The sequence below is a fragment of the Nannobrachium achirus genome, assembly GCF_963921795.1.
Source record: "Nannobrachium achirus genome assembly, chromosome: 18".
Classification (NCBI taxonomy): Eukaryota; Metazoa; Chordata; class Actinopteri; order Myctophiformes; family Myctophidae; genus Nannobrachium; species Nannobrachium achirus.
The window spans coordinates 11,278,326-11,297,359 of NC_137825.1; the positions used below are offsets into that span (position 1 = coordinate 11,278,326).

The following is a 19,034-nucleotide window of genomic DNA, read 5'->3' on the forward strand; positions in this document are numbered from 1 at the left end:
GGCCACCATATAGCCTCCGTATTCTGAAGGGAACTATTTTCGCCAAGAGGTTTGGTGTAGACAGACGGGGAAAAAAGAGAAGACCAAGTACAGTCACAGGTTAAGTTTATTAAGTATTGAGTAACATGAACATGAATCCAACATAATAATAATAATGTGATAATGTAATATTATTAATAATAATGATAATGTAATATTAATATAAAAGATGAAATGTAACTTTAATTTACACAACATTGATGATAGTGCTGGCAAACAAATCTATGAAGCTTTCTATGACATCTTTGTTTCAATTTAATCTGCAGCATCAATGCATCCATGTAGTGGGGGTCCCTCCTTCATTTCTCAGCCAAGGGGTCCCTGCTTCATTTCTCTATCAGCTGCTAAGGGGTCCTTGGCATCCAAAAAAAAAAAAAAAAAAAAAAAACGTTGAAGTTACATTATAGCCCAATGGATCCACTGGTATAAAGTTACTAAGTACATTTACTCAAGTACTGAATGCAAATGTACTGTGCATAGGCCTAAATAATATAAACTATAAGCAATACATAAATTAGGATGCATTTTAATAGATTAAAAACTTGAACTGTGTGTGTGTGTGTGTGTGTGTGTGTGTGTGTGTGTGTGTGTGTGTGTGTGTGTGTGTGTGTGTGTGTGTGTGTGTGTGTGTGTGTGTGTGTGTGTGTGCGTGCTTGCGTGCGTGCGTGCGTGCCTGTGCGCCTGCGTGTGTGTGTGTCAGGAGAACATCAGAGTCTACCAGATGTGAAGGTGATGTTGGTTGGTGGAGAACAGGATCAGAGGAGCAGAGCTGGAGATCACATACTGCAGGAGACTGTGTTTAAACGAAATCCATACAAGGTGAGTAATATTATATGAATGTGATGTTATAATTAATCACCTCACTCAAAGTAAACAGCAAAGAGATCAAATATGTTTTCTGAAGATAGGGTATCTACTGTCCTGAATGTTCATTGGTCATGTGATCAATGAATTGTCAGTGATCAATACGCAAAGATGTTCAAATGAACATGGAGTCCAACACATGTAGATTCTCAACATCAGTGGTGGATAAAGTACTCAATTTTTTTACTTGAGTAAAAATATCAATACTGCAATGTAGAAATACTCCGTTACAAGTAAAAGTCCAGAATTCAAAATGTACTTCAGTAAAAGTATGAAAGTATTGGCATCAAAATGTACTGAAAGTACCAAAAGTAAAAGTACAAAATGTTTGAAAGTAACAGATATACAAGCTCACAAGATCGTCTATTTTCAAACAGCCTAGGTACGAAATAGGGCTAAAGTGGTTTATGTATGTTTTATAATATTATAATTTATGTCTGCAAACTAACTAGTAACTAAAGTTCTCAAATAAATGTAGTGGAGTAGAAGTACAATATTTGGATCCGAGATGTAGTAGAGTAGAAGTAAAAGTATTGGAAATTGGAAATACTCAAGTAAAGTACAAATACTTCAAAAGTGTACTTAAAGGAGCTATAGTCAACTTTTTCTTGAAAAATGGATGCTAAAATAAAAATAATGTTTCGAAAATATTTTATAAAAAAATAAGCTTCATATATGTGTTTCTATTAAAAAATGACCACAAAAAGCGTAAAATATTGATAAAATAATCATTTTGGCAATTGTCAGACCGACACTTTGTTTACATTCTAGTCTATAGACTAGGATGTAAACAAAGTGTCGGCCCTACAATGAAAAAGTTGACTATAGCTCCTTTAAGTACAGTACTTAAGTAAATGTACTTAGTTACTTTACACCACTGCTCATCATGACTGTAATCTTTCATGTAAACCATGTATGTTTACATTTTCATTTCACTGCGATCTGTAACTGTGAGCAATACAATTAATCTATTTATTTATAAAGAATATAAACTATTAAAGTTCTGAAAAAAAGCCGATCTACAAGGTCACAACGTCTTGCGATGATGCAACATGATATGAGCTTGTAGTTTGGCTATTTTAACTATCTTTGCACATATACAATTGTTGTGTGACGATGTATAAAAAAAATGGTTAGCACTTTACAATAATGACCCGTTATAAATCATTTATAAACATTTATAAGCAGTTTGTAGATGAGTAATAAACATGAACAAAGTGTTTATTGACATTTGTAAATGTTTATCTAAACATTTAAACATAATTTACATGTTATTAGTAAGGTATTAGTAAGTAAACTAATCATGAATAAACCATTTATACACATTCGTAAATGATTAATAAATCATTTGTAACTAAGAATTATGCATTATTTATATGCTATTTGTAGATAAGTAACTCATCATTTACAAGCTATCTATATACCTTGTAAAACATTCCTAATGTATCTATAAATCATTAGTAGATGTTAGCAAGAGCCCTAACGTAAAGTGAAGACTAGGTCGCAAGTTACTATGAAAACCTCCACCGGCTGGAAGATCTGGGCAGCACAGTCAGAATTATGTTTTTTTACTTCTCCAGTGCTTTCAACACTATCCAACCGTCTCTGCTTGCGGAGAAGCTTACGCTGATGGGGGTGGACAAGGGCTTTGTGGCATGGATCACAGACTACCTTTCAGAAAGACCACAGTCTGTGAGACTGCAGAGCTGTCGGTCTGATGTGCTGCTGAGCAACACGGGGGCCCCTCAAGGAACTGTGCTCTCACCCTTCCTGTTCACTCTCTATACATCGGACTTCCGCTTCAATTCCAAGACCTGTCATCTGCAGAAGTTCTCAGATGATACCGTGGTGGTCAGCAAGATCTCGGGAGACAACACGGCTGAGCACGATGGTGTGGTTAGGGACTTTGTGCAGTGGAGCGAGGCTAACCATCTCAGGCTCAACGCAAGCAAGACCAAGGAGATGGTGGTGGACTTCAGCACTTCCAAGAGAGTCCCCCCGGTGCCAAGCACCATTAACGGTGAGGTGGTTGAGCTTGTGGATAACTACAAATTCCTCGGAGTACACCTGAATAGTTCACTGGACTGGTCGGACAACGCGCAGGCGATTCACAGCAACGGGAAAAGCAGGCTGTTCCTCCTGAGAAGACTGAGATCGTTTGGGGTGTGCAATAGGATGCTACAGATATTCTACCAGTCTGTGGCAAGTGTCCTCTTTTTTGGTATAACATGCTGGGGTGGCAACAACAGAGCAGGTGACACGTTTAACCTAAACAGACTGGTGAGGAAAGCAGGCTCTGTCGTTGGGTCCTCTCTGCAGGGGGTGGAGGAAGTAACCAGGGTGCGCACAGCGAGGAAGCTAGATTCCATCTTGGAGAACACCTCCCACCCCCTCCATCTAGAGATCACCAGTTACTGGAGTAAGAGAGGAAATGACCGCTTTACCTACCCAGGACGGAGATGTGAGAGATTAGGAAAATCTTTTGTACCGGCTGCCCTTAAGCTGTACAACGAGACACATAACGGACGCTTGAAAAGGTCTCCCTTCCTAACTTAGACTGACGGAACCATTGCTGTATTGACTTTGACCTCTAAGGAACTATTGCTGTATTGACTTTGACCTCTAAGGACCTTCCAGGGAGAGTGCTCATGTGCATCTTGCGGTGACACGCTTCCTAGTTTCTTCTTCTCTGAGCTGTCTTTTTGTTTTTGTTATTTTTTCGCACTGATTTTTGACATTGCACTATTAGGTTGTGTTGGTAGTTTCTGAGTATTTTGCTTTGTTTAACAATGACAGTGAGATACTTGTTTGCACTAACTAGCATTGACTGCTATGGTCTCTTTTGTAAGACACTTTATGTATATATACTTATATATTATTCGCCCCCTCTATTGATGCACCTTCTCTTTATTGGTACTGTACTGCTCTTGTTTTTGTTTTGTTTTTTTCCCTCTTATCTATCTTTTCTTACGTCTCTGTAACTTTGTAAATAACTGTATACTGCTGTGCTACAACTGGACAACTGAATTTCCCCCTTGGGATAATAAAGGTATCTATCTATCTATCTAGTATGTCTAGAGACATGTCGTCAACATGGATCTATCCCATTTAGCGCCACCATCAGGCAGATTTTTTCAAACACATTTTTGGACACTGCTCCTACAGATTTGAGCCTAAAATCACGCAAAGCGGTACACAGTATCTCTAAAGTCATGTCATCAAGATTCAACATGGATCTGTCCCATTTCCCATTCCCTCCTGATTGGCTATGACTGCCTTCTAAAGTTTGGGTATGCGATGTGGCGGTCGCTTTTCTCCCGATCTTACTGGTAAATAATGAATAGTCTTCACTTTACATTAGGGCTCTTGATAACATCTACTGGTGATTTATAGATATTTTAGGAATGTTTTACAAAGCATATGTTAAGGCATGGATAGGGACAACAGTGCCGGAGATAAGAGTAGGGCCAAAAGTGTGACGTGACGGACAAGTCGGACAGACTGACAGAGGGACTGACAGACAGCCGGTGGAGGTTTTCATAGTAACTAGCGACCTAGTCTTCACTTTACATTAGGGCTCTTGATAACATCTACTAATGATTTATAGATATATTAGGAATGTTTTACAAGGTATATAGATAGCTTGTAAATGATGAGTTACTTATCTACAAATAGCATATAAAATAAGGCATAATTCTTAGTTACAAATGAGTTATCAATCATTTACCAATGTGTATAAATGGTTTATTCATGATTAGTTTACTACTTACTAATACCTTACTGATAACATGTAAATGATGTTTAAAACAGTTATATATGTTTAGTTAAACATTTACAAATGTCAATAAACAGTTTGTTCATGTTTATTACTCATCTACAAACTGCTTATAAATGTTTATAAATGATTTATAACAGGTCATTATTGTAAAGTGCTACCTAATGGTAAAAGTAATCGATAGAATAAACTCTAAGGAAATAATTGATGTTTGTGTAACACCCGGGATTTGAATTTGGTTCTCCCACATCTAATATCGTAACCACCACTAGACCAAACAGATATCCCTGTAGACCAGGTCAGATACTAGACTTATCACACCATCAGGCTGAGGCAGTGAGACACTCTGCTACACTAGCAGCCCTAGTTAATGTCACTGTTATTTATTGTTTACTTTCATACAGTAGCTCTATGCTGGTAGTTTTTTAACCTGGTAGATGGACAAAATACTCAACCACAGTCAATTAGACGTCAATTAGTCAAACGTACTGGTAAAATATAAAGTGCTCTGAACATGTGAAGAAGATAAAATGTTAAATTGACTTATGCACCTATGTCAAGATTTCAAATACAGAGTTTCAATTTATAGAGCTTTTTTCTTTTTTTTTCAGAATTCATAATTATTAATCCCATATTACTGTGGCATTTGATGGAGAATAATACATTCACTGGGTTCATTTCTGCTAGGATTGAAGAGGCACTCCAGTTAGGACAGAATAGAGTGACTCTTTTGATTATTATGACTAAAATACAGTTAACCTCTCATATTCCAGGAGTTTAGAACCCAGACTAAACTGACAGAATGTGTCAGACAACAGAGCAGAGTCGCTGGAAAAACAGTGAGTGTGGTGATCTGTCCAGGCTGGTCGACTACACCTCCATCACAGAAGACCAAAGACGTCCTTCTACACGGTGTGACTTTGTGTTCTCCTGAACCCCATGCTGTCCTGGTGACTGTTGATGTCAGGTCCAGTTTCTCTGAAGCTGACAGGAGATCAGTGGAGGAAAACATGGAGCTGCTGGGGGACAGAGTCTGGAGAGATGCTCTGGTTCTGTTCACAGAGGGATGGTGGCTGGGAGAGAGACGTGTTGAGGAGTACATCAAGTCTGAAGGAGAAGCTCTGAGGTGGCTCCTGGAGAAATGTGGCTACAGGTACCATGTTCTCCTGTTCGACGGCTGGGACCCTTCAGAAGTGGAAAAGCTGATGGTGAAAATAGAAGACATGGTGATGAGGAACAGAGGACACTTTGGGCAGCTGACTCTGTTTGAAAGACTGAGAGGAGTAACAGAAGAACAATGGAAGAAGAGAGAGCAGGTGATCATAGAGAAGATGATGAAGTTTGTGGAGACGGAGCCAGAAGAACCAACCCTGCCAGCTGTCAGGAGAAGGAACAGCATGGACCTAGAGGATGCACAGAGCATGGACTTTCCCCCCGACAGTGAGTTGTGCGCAAATGTGTGTGTGTGTGTGTGTGTGTGTGTGTGTGTGTGTGTGTGTGTGTGTGTGTGTGTGTGTGTGTGTGTGTGTGTGTGTGTGTGTGTGTGTGTGTGTGTGTGTGTGTGTGCATTGTGTTTGTACAACTTGGGAGGAATGTGAGGGAAGAGGTCAATGTCAAAGGGACATAATGGTTCCTATGTGAGGAACAGAGACATGTAGAGATGTTTTCACATCCAGGTGTGTTTTTATTGTCATTGTAAATGTCTTGCTGTCTGTTGTCTTCTGTTGCAGTGTTTTTATGGTTCCATGGCATTGGTCCAAAGGTTCATTAGTCCGAAGGTTCATTAGTCAGAATTTGTTAAGAATACTATGCCTAACTCTAACCCTAACCCTAACCTCAGTAACCCTAACTAAATTCGGACTAATGAACCTTCGGACTAATGAACCTTCGGACCATTGGGCAGTCCCCGTTTTTATTGTCATTGTAAATGTCTTGCTGTCTGTTGTCTTGTGTTGCAGTGTTTTTATTGTCATTGTAAATGTCTTGCTGTCTGTTGTCTTGTGTTGCAGTGAGTGGTGGAACACGTCGCTCTTCAGGATATCACACCACCAGTAAAGCTCCTACCCAGGCTGATGCTGATGTGAGTGTGAGAGATGAAGATGTTTCATAGATGTAACTTAGGTCTGACATTAATCACACTTTGAAATTCTTATTTCTCTACTTTATATTTTATTTTAAGAATGTGTTGACATCACCACCAGCTGCCAAGAGATGGAAAAGCATGCAGTGGAATACTGCAAGCAGTGAGTATCAATATCCTGTTTACAGCATATCATCACTGTCAGGTGGAAGCCTTGTATGTTCAATAATGTTACTTTACAGGAAATGAAGGGAAAATAAAATGCAATGGGTATTTTTAATTGACTACATCTTGTATTACTTTTTATTGGTTCAATATTAATAAAACCATCGGATACACTATTTACACTATTTAGAGAATTAAATTAGGAAAAACATAAAACGTTGAAATATGGAGATACTGTACAGCCTCTGCCCGACAGTGATGATTTTTTGTGTGTCTGTGTGCACGCACATGCATGTGCATGTGCGCGTGTGTGTGTGTGTGTGTGTGTGTGTGTGTGTGTGTGTGTGTGTGTGTGTGTGTGTGTGTGTGTGTGTGTGTGTGAGTGTGTGCGTGTGTAATAACTGAAAAAATGAATGGGCAATGTTACACCCATAACGACTGGAAGCATAAAGTATTTATGACAATGTTTACTAAGGTAATAAAATCAAGTGTAAAGTTCTGCAAAAACCCATTCACTTGAATGGAGCATAAATCTTTCTAACAGCACTGGGGAAACAGCGAAACTAGTGGTTGTTCATATGAACTTTCTCTTGAAGTCTCTTCCTAGTAGTGACCGTATTCACGCGGCAGCCATCTTGCGATTAAGTTAATGAAATGCCACCCCAGATCAGATGCCACCTGGTTTCAAAGCAAATTTCAAACATGGCCTCCAGGTGAATATGGTCAATAGACCTTTTTCCAGAGCGCTGCCGTGTCGGCGCACACACACACGCACGCACGCACGCACGCACGCGCACGCACACACACACACACACACACACACACACACACACACACACACACACACACACACACACACACACACACACACACACACACACACACACACACACACACACACACACACACACACACACACACACACACCTTGACACTGGAGTTATGGCTGCCGCTCTGAGAAATTGCCGTATATTACCTCAACTTGCAACCTGAATACTGGGCCCTTGGTTCCAACCCTATAGCCTACATATTACATAAGAATGGATGGGTGTATTTTCATGAAACTTATAGGGAATGATCATTAGGCTGACATGAATTAATGTTTGTGTGAAAGAGGTCAAGGTCAAAATGCCATAATGGTTCATATTCTCATTGTAAATGTGTTGCTGTCTTGTGTTTCCAGTGAGTGGTGAAACATGCTCTTCAGGAGTTGGAACCATGATTGAAGCTCCTACCCAGGCTGATGTAAGTGTGAGGGAAGAAAATGTTTCAAAGCATCTTCATAGATAAACATTAACAAAACAATATACTAAGTATTTAATTTATGTTTCATTTTATTTCAAGTCTTTGGTGTCAGGACCAGAAGCAGACCAGAAGCAGAAATCAACCCTTCAAGCAGTCAGGAGAAGGCACAGCTTGATCCTGATTCCTCCAAGCAGTGAGTATCAATATCCTGTTTACAGCATATCATCAGTGTCAGGTGGAAACATTGTATGTTCAATAATGTTACCGTTCTGGTATTTATTATTTTAGAAATCTTTTAATAAAGAAAACCAATGGGCACACTATTTACACTACTTACTGCATTCATTTAGGAAAAACATAAAAAGTTGAAATTTAGAGATATGGGGCTCTATTTTCATCCATTATCCTTTAACTTTTTTTTCTTCTTTTTTTTCACTATTTTGAAAAACGTTTTTGAATATTAATTTTTTATGAATATTTCAAATAGTTGATCTACAAGCTCAGAAACTATTGATGTAGATCGTCTATTTTAAGTCTTTAAAAATTAAAATTAAAATAGTACAAAAGGGCAAAGAAGTTTAGGGATAAGGGGTGGACGAAAATATATCTGATGGTGCCTGATAGCAATGCTTTTTCTGTAATTGTGTCTGTGCCTGTGTTCATTCATGACGAGGTCAAGGTCAAAATGACATGTTTCATATTGTCATCATAAATGTGTTGCTGTCTGTTGTCTTGTGTTCCAGTGAGTGGTGAAACATGCTCTTCACAATTTGACACCATGACTGAAGTTTCCAGCCTGGCAGACATTGATGTAAGTGTGAGAGATGAAGATATTTCATAAACCTAATTTGACATCAATCACACACATCTGATTCTTGTTTCTTTATTTTTGATCATACATGATCCTTGTAACAGATTGTATTTCGTATCATTATTGATCTTATTTCTATGTTCACTATAAGAACACAGTAATATTTGTTCCTCTTTCCTCCCTGGCTCCTACACATGTACTGTAGTCAACAAATACAAACATTATATGTATAAAGATGTTGTCAGTTTATTTTCCCTCTCTTTCCTGTTGATATTGTGACAGGAGACACGACCGATGACCCTGTTTGAAAGACTGACAGGAAGGAGAACTGTAACACCAGAAGAATTGAAGAAGAGAGAGGAGGAGCTGATAGAGAGGATGTTGAAGTTTGTGATGATGGAGACAGAAGAAGAAAGTGAGTCTTATACTTATCCTCTTATGTGGACATAAATAAATTAGAACAATGCGCATACTGTATGTGTGTGCATGCACAAAATAACAGATCTGAAGGGGTGTATATTATTGAAACTAGGAGGGAACGATCAGTGGTTTGTCCTGAAGAGATGATGAATTATTGTGTGTTAAAACGCCAAACGTCAAAATGACATCATGGTTCATATGTGAGGAACAGAGACATGTAGAGATGTTTTCACATCCAGGTGTGTTTTTATTGTCATTGTAAATGTCTTGCTGTCTGTTGTCTTCTGTTGCAGCGAGTGGAACATACTCACCTGCCAAGGTCTCTGACTGGCTGACTACACATCATGGACCAATAGCGCCCTCTTCAGGATATGACAGCATGAGTATAGCTCCCAGCCAGGCAGACTGTGGTGTGATGAGAGAGGGAGATGAAGATGTTTCATAGATGGAAATTTAGGCTCGATTTATATGTTGTTGCAGGCCGGTATCACACGCCAGAGTAGCAGATCCACAATCTCACAACTAGTGATATTTCAGTGGACTGAAGCATTCAAATTCAGTTCTCTAAAACGTACCTTTGAGTTGTACAGGTGAAAATGGTTGTCTATGTATTATTATGGTGGGTAAATCAGTTTAGGTTCACGTTTTGACATCTTGATTTATCCTGTTGATGACCAAGAGCCATTTTTTTGTGTAGAAAACAATATATCATGTATACATATTTCTATTGTTGTATATAGTACATAAGTCAGCCTAAGTACAGAAGAAAACGTATCTAAACTAGAGCCTGACCGACAAATCATTCCGCTGATATGATGGATTTTACATCCGGTGACGCCTGTCCAGGACTGGCCTCAGACGCGCCTCCTCAGAAGACTTGGCTCAGAGATCTGAACCCATTTGATTTGGCGTTAGGAACCAACTGCATGCCCCTGCTGAAACCCCGACCTTTCGCAAGGACGGCATATGCTCTAACCACTACACTAGGGCGGCCTACCAGAATCAGAAACAAATCCCACGTCGGGCTCTAAACATTACAATGTTACAATGCATACATTTACAACCATGTGAGCTTTCATTGAGGAGAAAATGTATTTCAACAGTATTACAATAATTTTGTACAAGCTCAAGTTTGTTTTATATTGTTTGTAGCATATCAATGTACACTGCATCAGGAAATAAATGTTAAAGACAATACAGGAGTTATACATGTTCAGAGCTTTGCATTCAATTGATCGCTACAGAGTTTTGTAGAGGTAATACAGCGCTTTATTTGTAAAATGGCGGAAGAATAATAAAGGGTACAGATACAATAGTGGCTCCAGCCCTTCGGGCATGGCTACTATGACGCCAAATAAGGTTGTCTATTTTTTACCTATGTGGGTAGAATGTAGCTGTAGTGGATTTATTTAACCTATAGGTTCAGTCATAATGTGTACACGCATATTGGCCAGAAGGCCTAATTACATCAGTATATTAGCAAAGATGAATTCAAGACCCCCTCCACTGCAGCTCACATAAAATGCCGTAACTCGGGCTAGGAGCGTCCGGGAGAGCCGGGGCCAGTACCTATTCGTCCGCCAAGGCAACATGGAGACCCCACCCCTCATTTCTCACATGGCCCTCTTCTAGCGCCACCATGAGGCCGATTCTTTTTGGACACTGCTCCTACAGATTTTGCCCTAAAATCACACAAATCGGTACACACTATGTCTACACTCATGTCATCAACATGGATCTGTCCCATATAGCGCCACCATCAGGCCGATTTTTTCAAACACATTTTTGGACACTGCTCCTACAGATTTTGCCCTAAAATCATGCAAATCGGTACACAGTATGTCTACACTCATCTCATCAATATGGATGTCCCATATAGCGCCACCATCAGGCCGATTTTTTGAACCACATTTTTGGACACTGCTCCTACACATTTTGCCCTAAAATCACGCTGCGACCTGACGGTCACTTATCTCCCGATTAGGGAGTCTTACTGGTATTGATAGTATATTCTTTAATACATATTTTATTATTCTTTTTCTGGCTGGTGAAATCAAGGGCATTACAGGAGGTGTGTGTGTGTGTGTGTGTGTGTGTGTGTGTGTGTGTGTGTGTGTGTGTGTGTGTGTGTGTGTGTGTGTGTGTGTGTGTGTGTGTGTGTGTGTGTGTGTGTGTGTGTGTGTGTAAAATTAGCCAACCATCCCTTGGACTAAATTAAAAAGGCATGACCCTCCCCTATTTTTCTCCAGGAGTACCCTTTATAAAAATGTACCAGTCCCTATATCCATGTATATATAGTTAAGTCAGTGCTTTATTTATAACATGAATGTGTTTGAGTCACAAAAGCCAACAGGGACAAAAGTGCACTGGCTCTCCCCTCTAAACTAGTGTGGAAATTACCCATGCCATTATGTTTAACAGAAATGGCTGAACACAGCATAAGACTGCAGGCCTGAACACAAAACAAAAGTGTCTCATGGACATGGCTGATGAAGGTGCAGTGCAATTATTGCAGGTGATCGGAGATGATTTAGTGGACTGACGATTCGGGGAATCAAACAAACTCAAGTGCATGCAGTAATGCATACACATTTTTAACATGCGTTTCCCCCCTTAATGTAAGCAATCAACTTAGTTCAGAAGTTATAAATCAGGTAGCCTAAATAAAGCACCAGCACCACAAACAATGAACAGGGCACCACAGGGATTTGAACCCCGTCCTGGTGAAAACCAGGAGTCCAGACCAGCGCCTTTGTTTTATTTGTTTGATGGCCATAGCCATCCTCCCTGACTAGACCTCCCTACCCTAACCAGCAGCCAACAGGAATAAAATACAGTTCTTACCTTGAACGGTCTTCTCTTCTTTACTTCATGTTCTTCTCTTCTTTACTTCATATTCTTCCGTAAATGAACGTGGCAGGAAAATTACCAATGACGAAATGCAAATGACCCACGAAAATGACCAATGACGCAATGCGAATGACACCATGAACACAAATCAGTTAATACAGCGTCAAGAAGCAGCATTGAAACAAAAAGGTCACTACCTTCCAGCCATCTTCACTGCACACGCTGCAGCAACAGCATAGAGCCCCTACCTTCCAACACAGAGGTGGTCGTCACAGCGGATCATCAGCTTCCATCTGCCTTGGTTCTCTGCATCTCCCTCACTCACTCCAGCCAGCTGGATGTCCTCAAGATGTCTTCTGGTCAACTTCAGATTCTGGAAAAAGGAAACAAAAAGTTCAGTTGTGTAGGCTTACAGGGTCACAGTTTGGAAGCCTTCACCACCATGTTTAGCATTTCACAGTTCCAGAAATACCAATCAACTAAGACTAGTGGTTGTCAAACATTTTCATGTCAAGGACCCACAAATTAATATGTTTGGCCACAGACCTACATCTGAAATCACATGTGCCAGGGACCCACATACAGGATTGGCGTTATGTTTCAAAAATATTTTCCACAAGTTTTGAAAATAGCAGATCTACAAGTTCACACTTCAGGAATTGTTTGGAATACAACACAAATATTGTATCCTTTGGGGTCCCTGTCAGATGTGAGTCCCAATTGATATGGAAAAGTTTGAAAACTATCGATTTAGTTAAGTTGTAGCCTCGTAGGCTAGTATAGCCTAGGTTCACTCTGAAAACCCAAATAAATGTTAAATACTCAGGTCTTAAAAGAAAGATGTAATTCAAACAGTTTGTATTCACCTGCAGCAGAGGAACAGGCTCCATTCTGAAGTCAAGAGATCGGCTGGCATCTCTCACCTGCCTTTTATACCTAATCATCAATCAACACTAATGATTTACAGCTGCAGAGTCAAATCTCTCTCTCTCTCTCTCTCTCTCTCTCTCTGTGTGTGTGTGTGTGTGTGTGTGTGTGTGTGTGTGTGTGTGTGTGTGTGTGCTGCAGTGACTGAGACAACGGACAACAGACTGAAAAACAATGCTGTATAAAAGGCCATCCACACTGAGCTCATAACTATACACATCTTGTATAAACATTCATTTTATTAAAAAAGATATAATATATAAAATATACAATGGTGATTTTTATGATGTACTCGGTGGGAATGGTACCTACTTAAAGAGATATACCCATAGAGTTATAATAAGAAGGGTATACCACTCATTTTCAACATTCAACTATGTTTATATACCTTAGAGCTGTTATATGAAAAAGGTCTTTCCCTTCTGTGTTGACTAGAACTGGAGAATTGATTGTTTGAGTCACGTGATCAGTGACATACAGTCAGAAGGTGTGCTCTTTGGCTCCGCCCCTTAGGCTAACTCATTCACTAGAATGGAGAATATCTCACTTCCAGTTGAAACAGTACGACTTGAATATAAAGTAAAGAGTTGTAATTTTCAGACAATTGTTTCTATTATCAACAAGTACTACAGTATAGGCCATTGTTTCTCAAAGTTGATCCAGGGACTCTGTGGGTTCTTTTATGGGGGTCTACAAGTCTGTAACTCTTAACAGGTCCATTTGGTTCCATTTGTACACTGTCAGAGTTAAAGGGGAGACCTTTAAATTTGAAAGTTTGAGAAACACTGGTATAGGCCTACCTCTTGTGAAACATGAACCATTATAAACAGGTGCTTTGCATTGCAACGTATCAGTGATTTAAAAAGCTCAGTGGCCAAATGGATTTAGAGCCTGCCTACAAGACGAAAAGTTGGACGTTTGATTCCCATCCCTGCCAATAGGCCTATGATAAGCTCCCACTAACAATTTGTGAAAAGTTGTATACTTCATAAGTTTTAAGTATAAATCTTATGGGGAGCCTTGGCACTACATCTTTTCAAATGGAGATCCATGGCCAAATATATACATTTTCAAATTAAAATCTTTGAAAGCCAATATGAAAAATAAGAGATGCTCTATAGATGAATGGATAGAGTCATTGCCTAGTGAGCTGGAGGAGATAGGTTCAAGGCCTGACTTTGGAAGATTGGAAATGGACATTAGGTGCGACTAAGTGCTTAGAACTATGTGGATAAACTACCTATTGATAGGAAATGTTCAAGTAAGTTCAAATCAGCCATAAAGCCGGTTAAATAAAGTGAAGTCAGTGCTTTATTTATAACATGAATGTGATCGAGTCACAAGCCACTCCCCTCTAACCTAGTGTGCTCCATAAATGTGGAAAAAATTACCCAACATAATAGAAGAGGAGACCAGGTATCTCAGGACATTTCTTGTAGATATAGGAGATGATTGGTGGACTGAAGATCGGCGGACCAAACAAACGAGTGCATGCAGTAATTCATGACATTTTAACATGCAGCATTTCCCCCCTCAATGTAGGCGATCTACTCATTGGACGACCTGCTCTACCACCTGAGACACAGCCGTCCTTCTGACTCACAATCCCTTTTATGCCCATATATGGAGATCCCTGATGTCATCAATAGTCACAGTTGCAAATTAATTTCATCCTTGTTCCTGTTATGCCCATATATGGAGATCCCCATCATCATCTATGATGTCAGACATCAGTCATCTCCATATTTGGGAAAATATGAAGCAACCTCACCCTTTAGGACAAGGTTGCTTCTCGCCCTTAGGGTGTCTTACTGGTAATCAAGAAGTAGTCAAAATAGCCGATCTACTAGCTCTCAATGTGGTGTGAAGCGATAGTGGCAAGATGGCCGCTGTGTGAATATGGTCAATAGGGACAATCCCGACATCCTCATATATAGAGTTAACTGACCTACCCAAGTTTCACATCATAGACTCTCTCCTGGAACTCTATGAAGACAACTGACATACCCAGCTCTGACATCAGAGAACCCCCTCCTGGAGCCCCATATACAGAGCTAACCGAAACATCCAAGCCTGACGTCATAGACTCTATCTTTGGGCAAGGCTGATATCATATACTGTATGGATGATTATGCTTCTTCATCTAATGCCAAAGGCATCTTGGTTTAATTCCTCCTCAGACACTATTACAGCGGGCCTTGACTCAGGTTTAAACAACCAGTCTAATCGTTGGTACCGTATTCTAGCAACACTATAAAGTTTGCTGACGATAGCGTGTTAACATAACTGACAACTACAGTCCATACTGTAGGTTTTATTATGGCGGATGATGAGTCCCAGTACAGAATGAAAGAGGGGGACTACATCGTATTGAGACGTGGAGACATTTTCAAAGCTGTCCAGATTCAGCCAAAGAAGAAAGTAAACTTTGAGAGGCAGTGGTTCCTCCTGGATAACGCGGTGGGAGAGTTCTACGGCACGACGTTCGAGATCGCTTCCGGAGGCAATCTACAACCACAGAAACCCAAGAATGCGGAGAGCTCCACGGACGCAAAAGAGGCCGGGGCGGACAATCGAAACGTCGTGGATGACGGGAAATCCCAGAAACTCACCCGGGACGACATTGAAACGCTCAAAGAACGAGGTCTGAAGGGGCAGGAAATCGTCCAGCAGCTCGTGGACAACAGCACGACGTTCAGAGACAAGACCGAGTTTGCGCAGAACAAATACGTCAACAGGAAAAGGAAGAAGTATGAGAACGACGTCACAATAGTCAAACCTTCCTGTCGCATCCTGGCCATGATGTACCATGGCAGGCAACCGGGGAAGATATGTCACCTGCGCTACGACACCTTAGCCCAGATGCTGGCTCTAGGGAACGTACGCGCTGGCAGCAAAGTTCTGGTGTTCGAGACGTGCACTGGTCTGGTGCTGGGAGCCGTTATGGAGAGAATGGGAGGCTACGGCTCAGTGATCCAAATTTATCCAGGTGGAGGTCCCCCGGTTCGAGCTGCCATGGAGAGTTTCGGCTTTCCCGCTCACTTCCACGACACGCAGCACGAGTTTCCCATCTGCAGTGTCAACGCTCTGCTGGCGGGCACCTTGGACACTGCCACCAAGGATGACACCGACAACGATGCCGGCCGGTCGATCAGAGAGGAACCAAACCAGCCTGTTCCAGAACAGCAGGACAGTCCGGCAGGGCAGAAAATGGAGACAAGCTCTGGAGCTGCTGACCCAGCACTAGACCAGGAGAGTGAGGAACGGGAGAAACGCAAGGAAATCAAAGCCCAGGAAAGAAGGGTGAAGATGGAGGAGAAGAGGAAGAGGCTAGCATCTGCTGCTGCTCTGTTGGAGGGGAAGGACGCAGACGGGTTGATCATTGCCAGCCGCTTCCACCCGAGTTCAGTTCTTCTGGGACTCATCGACTTCCTGGCTCCCTCCAGGCCATTCGTGGTTTACTCCCAGTACAAAGAGCCTCTGGTCGAGTGCTACAATAAACTCAAGGACCGAGGAGGCACCGTGGGCCTCAATCTCACTGAATCCTGGCTCAGACATTACCAGGTGTTGGAGAACAGAACGCATCCCGTGATGCAGATGAGCGGTGGCGGAGGCTTCCTTCTCTCGGGAACAACCGTCGTCAGGAACGAGGACGACTCACAGAAGGAAGGGGAACCGGCGGCAAAGAGACTCAAATTGACAGAGAGCGAGGAACAGTGATGGGCAGTAGCTTAGCTACATATAACATCATAGACCACATGAGACTGACACAGTATGTCCATATATGGGCATTCCAAGATATGGGCTTAATATTGATGATATCATGGATATCCATATATGGGCATAAAAGGGACAAGAATTGAATGGTTTGCTACATATTTCTAGTATTGTAGCGTACTACATTTCCCAAGTAGAATGCCAATCACTGCCGAGGGATAAACAAAAACAAAACTCCCAGACATGAGTGACAAAACAGAGTTTCTAATACCTCAAATTACAACAACCTTAAACACACACAGAAGAGAGAAGACACAGTGACAGGCACATGTGCACACGCACACGTACCGGTACACGTACACACACACACACACACACACACACACACACACACACACACACACACACACACACACACACACACACACACACACACACACACACACACACACACACACACACACACACACACACACACACACACACACACACACACACACACACACACTATGCCAAAGACGGATGTTCTGAATAAATGTTATTTGGGTTTCACTGGAATTTATTTTGGTACAAATAAAAAAAAGTACAAAATAAAGCATAGAAAGTAGTAATTATGAAAACAACATCAATGATCAACAATTTGTAAAAGAAAAAGGCAACAGTTTTAAATAAATCATTAAAAATACGGGTCATTCTTGCTTTCCTGTGCGTCTGTCTACTATTCTATCAACAGCAAAGCAGGAAGGCCCAGGAAATTAAAAAACAAAATACAATAAAATCCAACCATCTAATACAATTAAGAAAACATATTGTAGTGCAGTAGTTCTCAAACTTTATATATATATAAGGGCCCACATAACTCTGAGTGTGTACAAATTGATCCATTGGTTCCATTTGTACACGCTCAGAGTTACAGACCTGTAAGGGTCCCTTTTGGAACCCCCTCAAAAAACCCTGGGGTCCCCGGACCCCACTTTGAGAACCACTGTTGTAGTGCTATAAGTTGCAGTGCTAGCAAATAAAAACACATCTAACAGGAAAGTTTGACGCGTTGCCGCCACCTTGTGGAAACAAAAGGCATGGACCCTGGAGAGCATGTACAGAAAATGCACTGTAAGTTTCAACTTCATCAGTGATCAGTAGTGCATCGTTTTCATGTCCAGACCGAGTCTCCCAATAAAAAATAAAAATACAATTCTCAAGTGTTCATTTATCCCATCTGAACTCTGTACAAATGTAACCAAATTAACCCTCACGTGTACCATTCTCAGAGTTAAATGAACACTGGGTATTTTTACTGTGCAGGCAATTGTTGCTTATCGTGTAGCGTTTACAGTAGTTTATCCCTTGTCATCCTCCTAACCTTTGTCAAATAAGGCCAGCTGTCCCCCACACATCTATAAGAGTACATTGATCCCATGTATTTATCAGTAGGTCTGGTCAAAGTAGTACCAACATGTTATCAACACCTTGTAATGAATTGGTCTTAATATTATTAAAAGATAGATTAGTCTACCCAGTCGCTTGACTACATGTTCAAAGCTCTAATCCAACGACGAAAAGATCGACGATTAAACTCAAGCTCAAGTTTGTACTGTAGATCTGCTATTGTTGATACTTTTTGAGGGGTTTGTGACCGACAGCAATGATATTTTTATAAAACCAAATCTATTCCTATTCTGCCAAAAATAAAGCAGCATTACATTCATAAAAGACCTGAGAGCCATCTCAGGTGGTCAGGTGGTTACCAGTTCCAGAGGGTCTCAATCAAGTCAGTCATCTTTAGGTTGTACAGAGAATAACTCAGGCAAGCTTCTGAATCCCTGCTCTGTAAAGCAAGTCTGATGCTGGGAGGTTTGTGGTTTTGGTCAATTGTCAATTTGTCTTAGGGTCATAAAATAGATATACTATATACTATATTGTCTGGCTACTGTGAGTCTAGAGCAGTGTTTCTCAACCACTGTGCCTGGGGACCTTTGGTGTGCCCCTGAGAAGGGTCAAGTGTGCCCCTTGAAACTGCTTGAAAGCCAGTATTGTATTTATCATCTTAAAAATGATTTAAACTAGTGAAAACAGCCGATCTACAAGGACACAACGCCTCGCACCGCGAGGCGTTGTGTGCTTGTAGATCTGCTGTTTTC

At 40.9% G+C, this 19,034-nt stretch overlaps 1 protein-coding gene across 1 annotated transcript; it reads left to right on the top strand.

The window, feature by feature from the left end:
- Window positions 1–15,495: 15,495 nt before the first annotated feature.
- On the top strand, window positions 15,496–16,896 carry LOC308302867 (tRNA (adenine(58)-N(1))-methyltransferase non-catalytic subunit TRM6-like; the record flags this gene model as incomplete). Its single annotated transcript, XM_080747184.1, has 1 exon — window positions 15,496–16,896. The coding sequence occupies one exon, from the start codon at window positions 15,496–15,498 to the stop codon at window positions 16,894–16,896; it is 1,401 nt and encodes a 466-aa protein (XP_080603310.1).
- Between the last annotated feature and the right edge of the window lie 2,138 nt (window positions 16,897–19,034).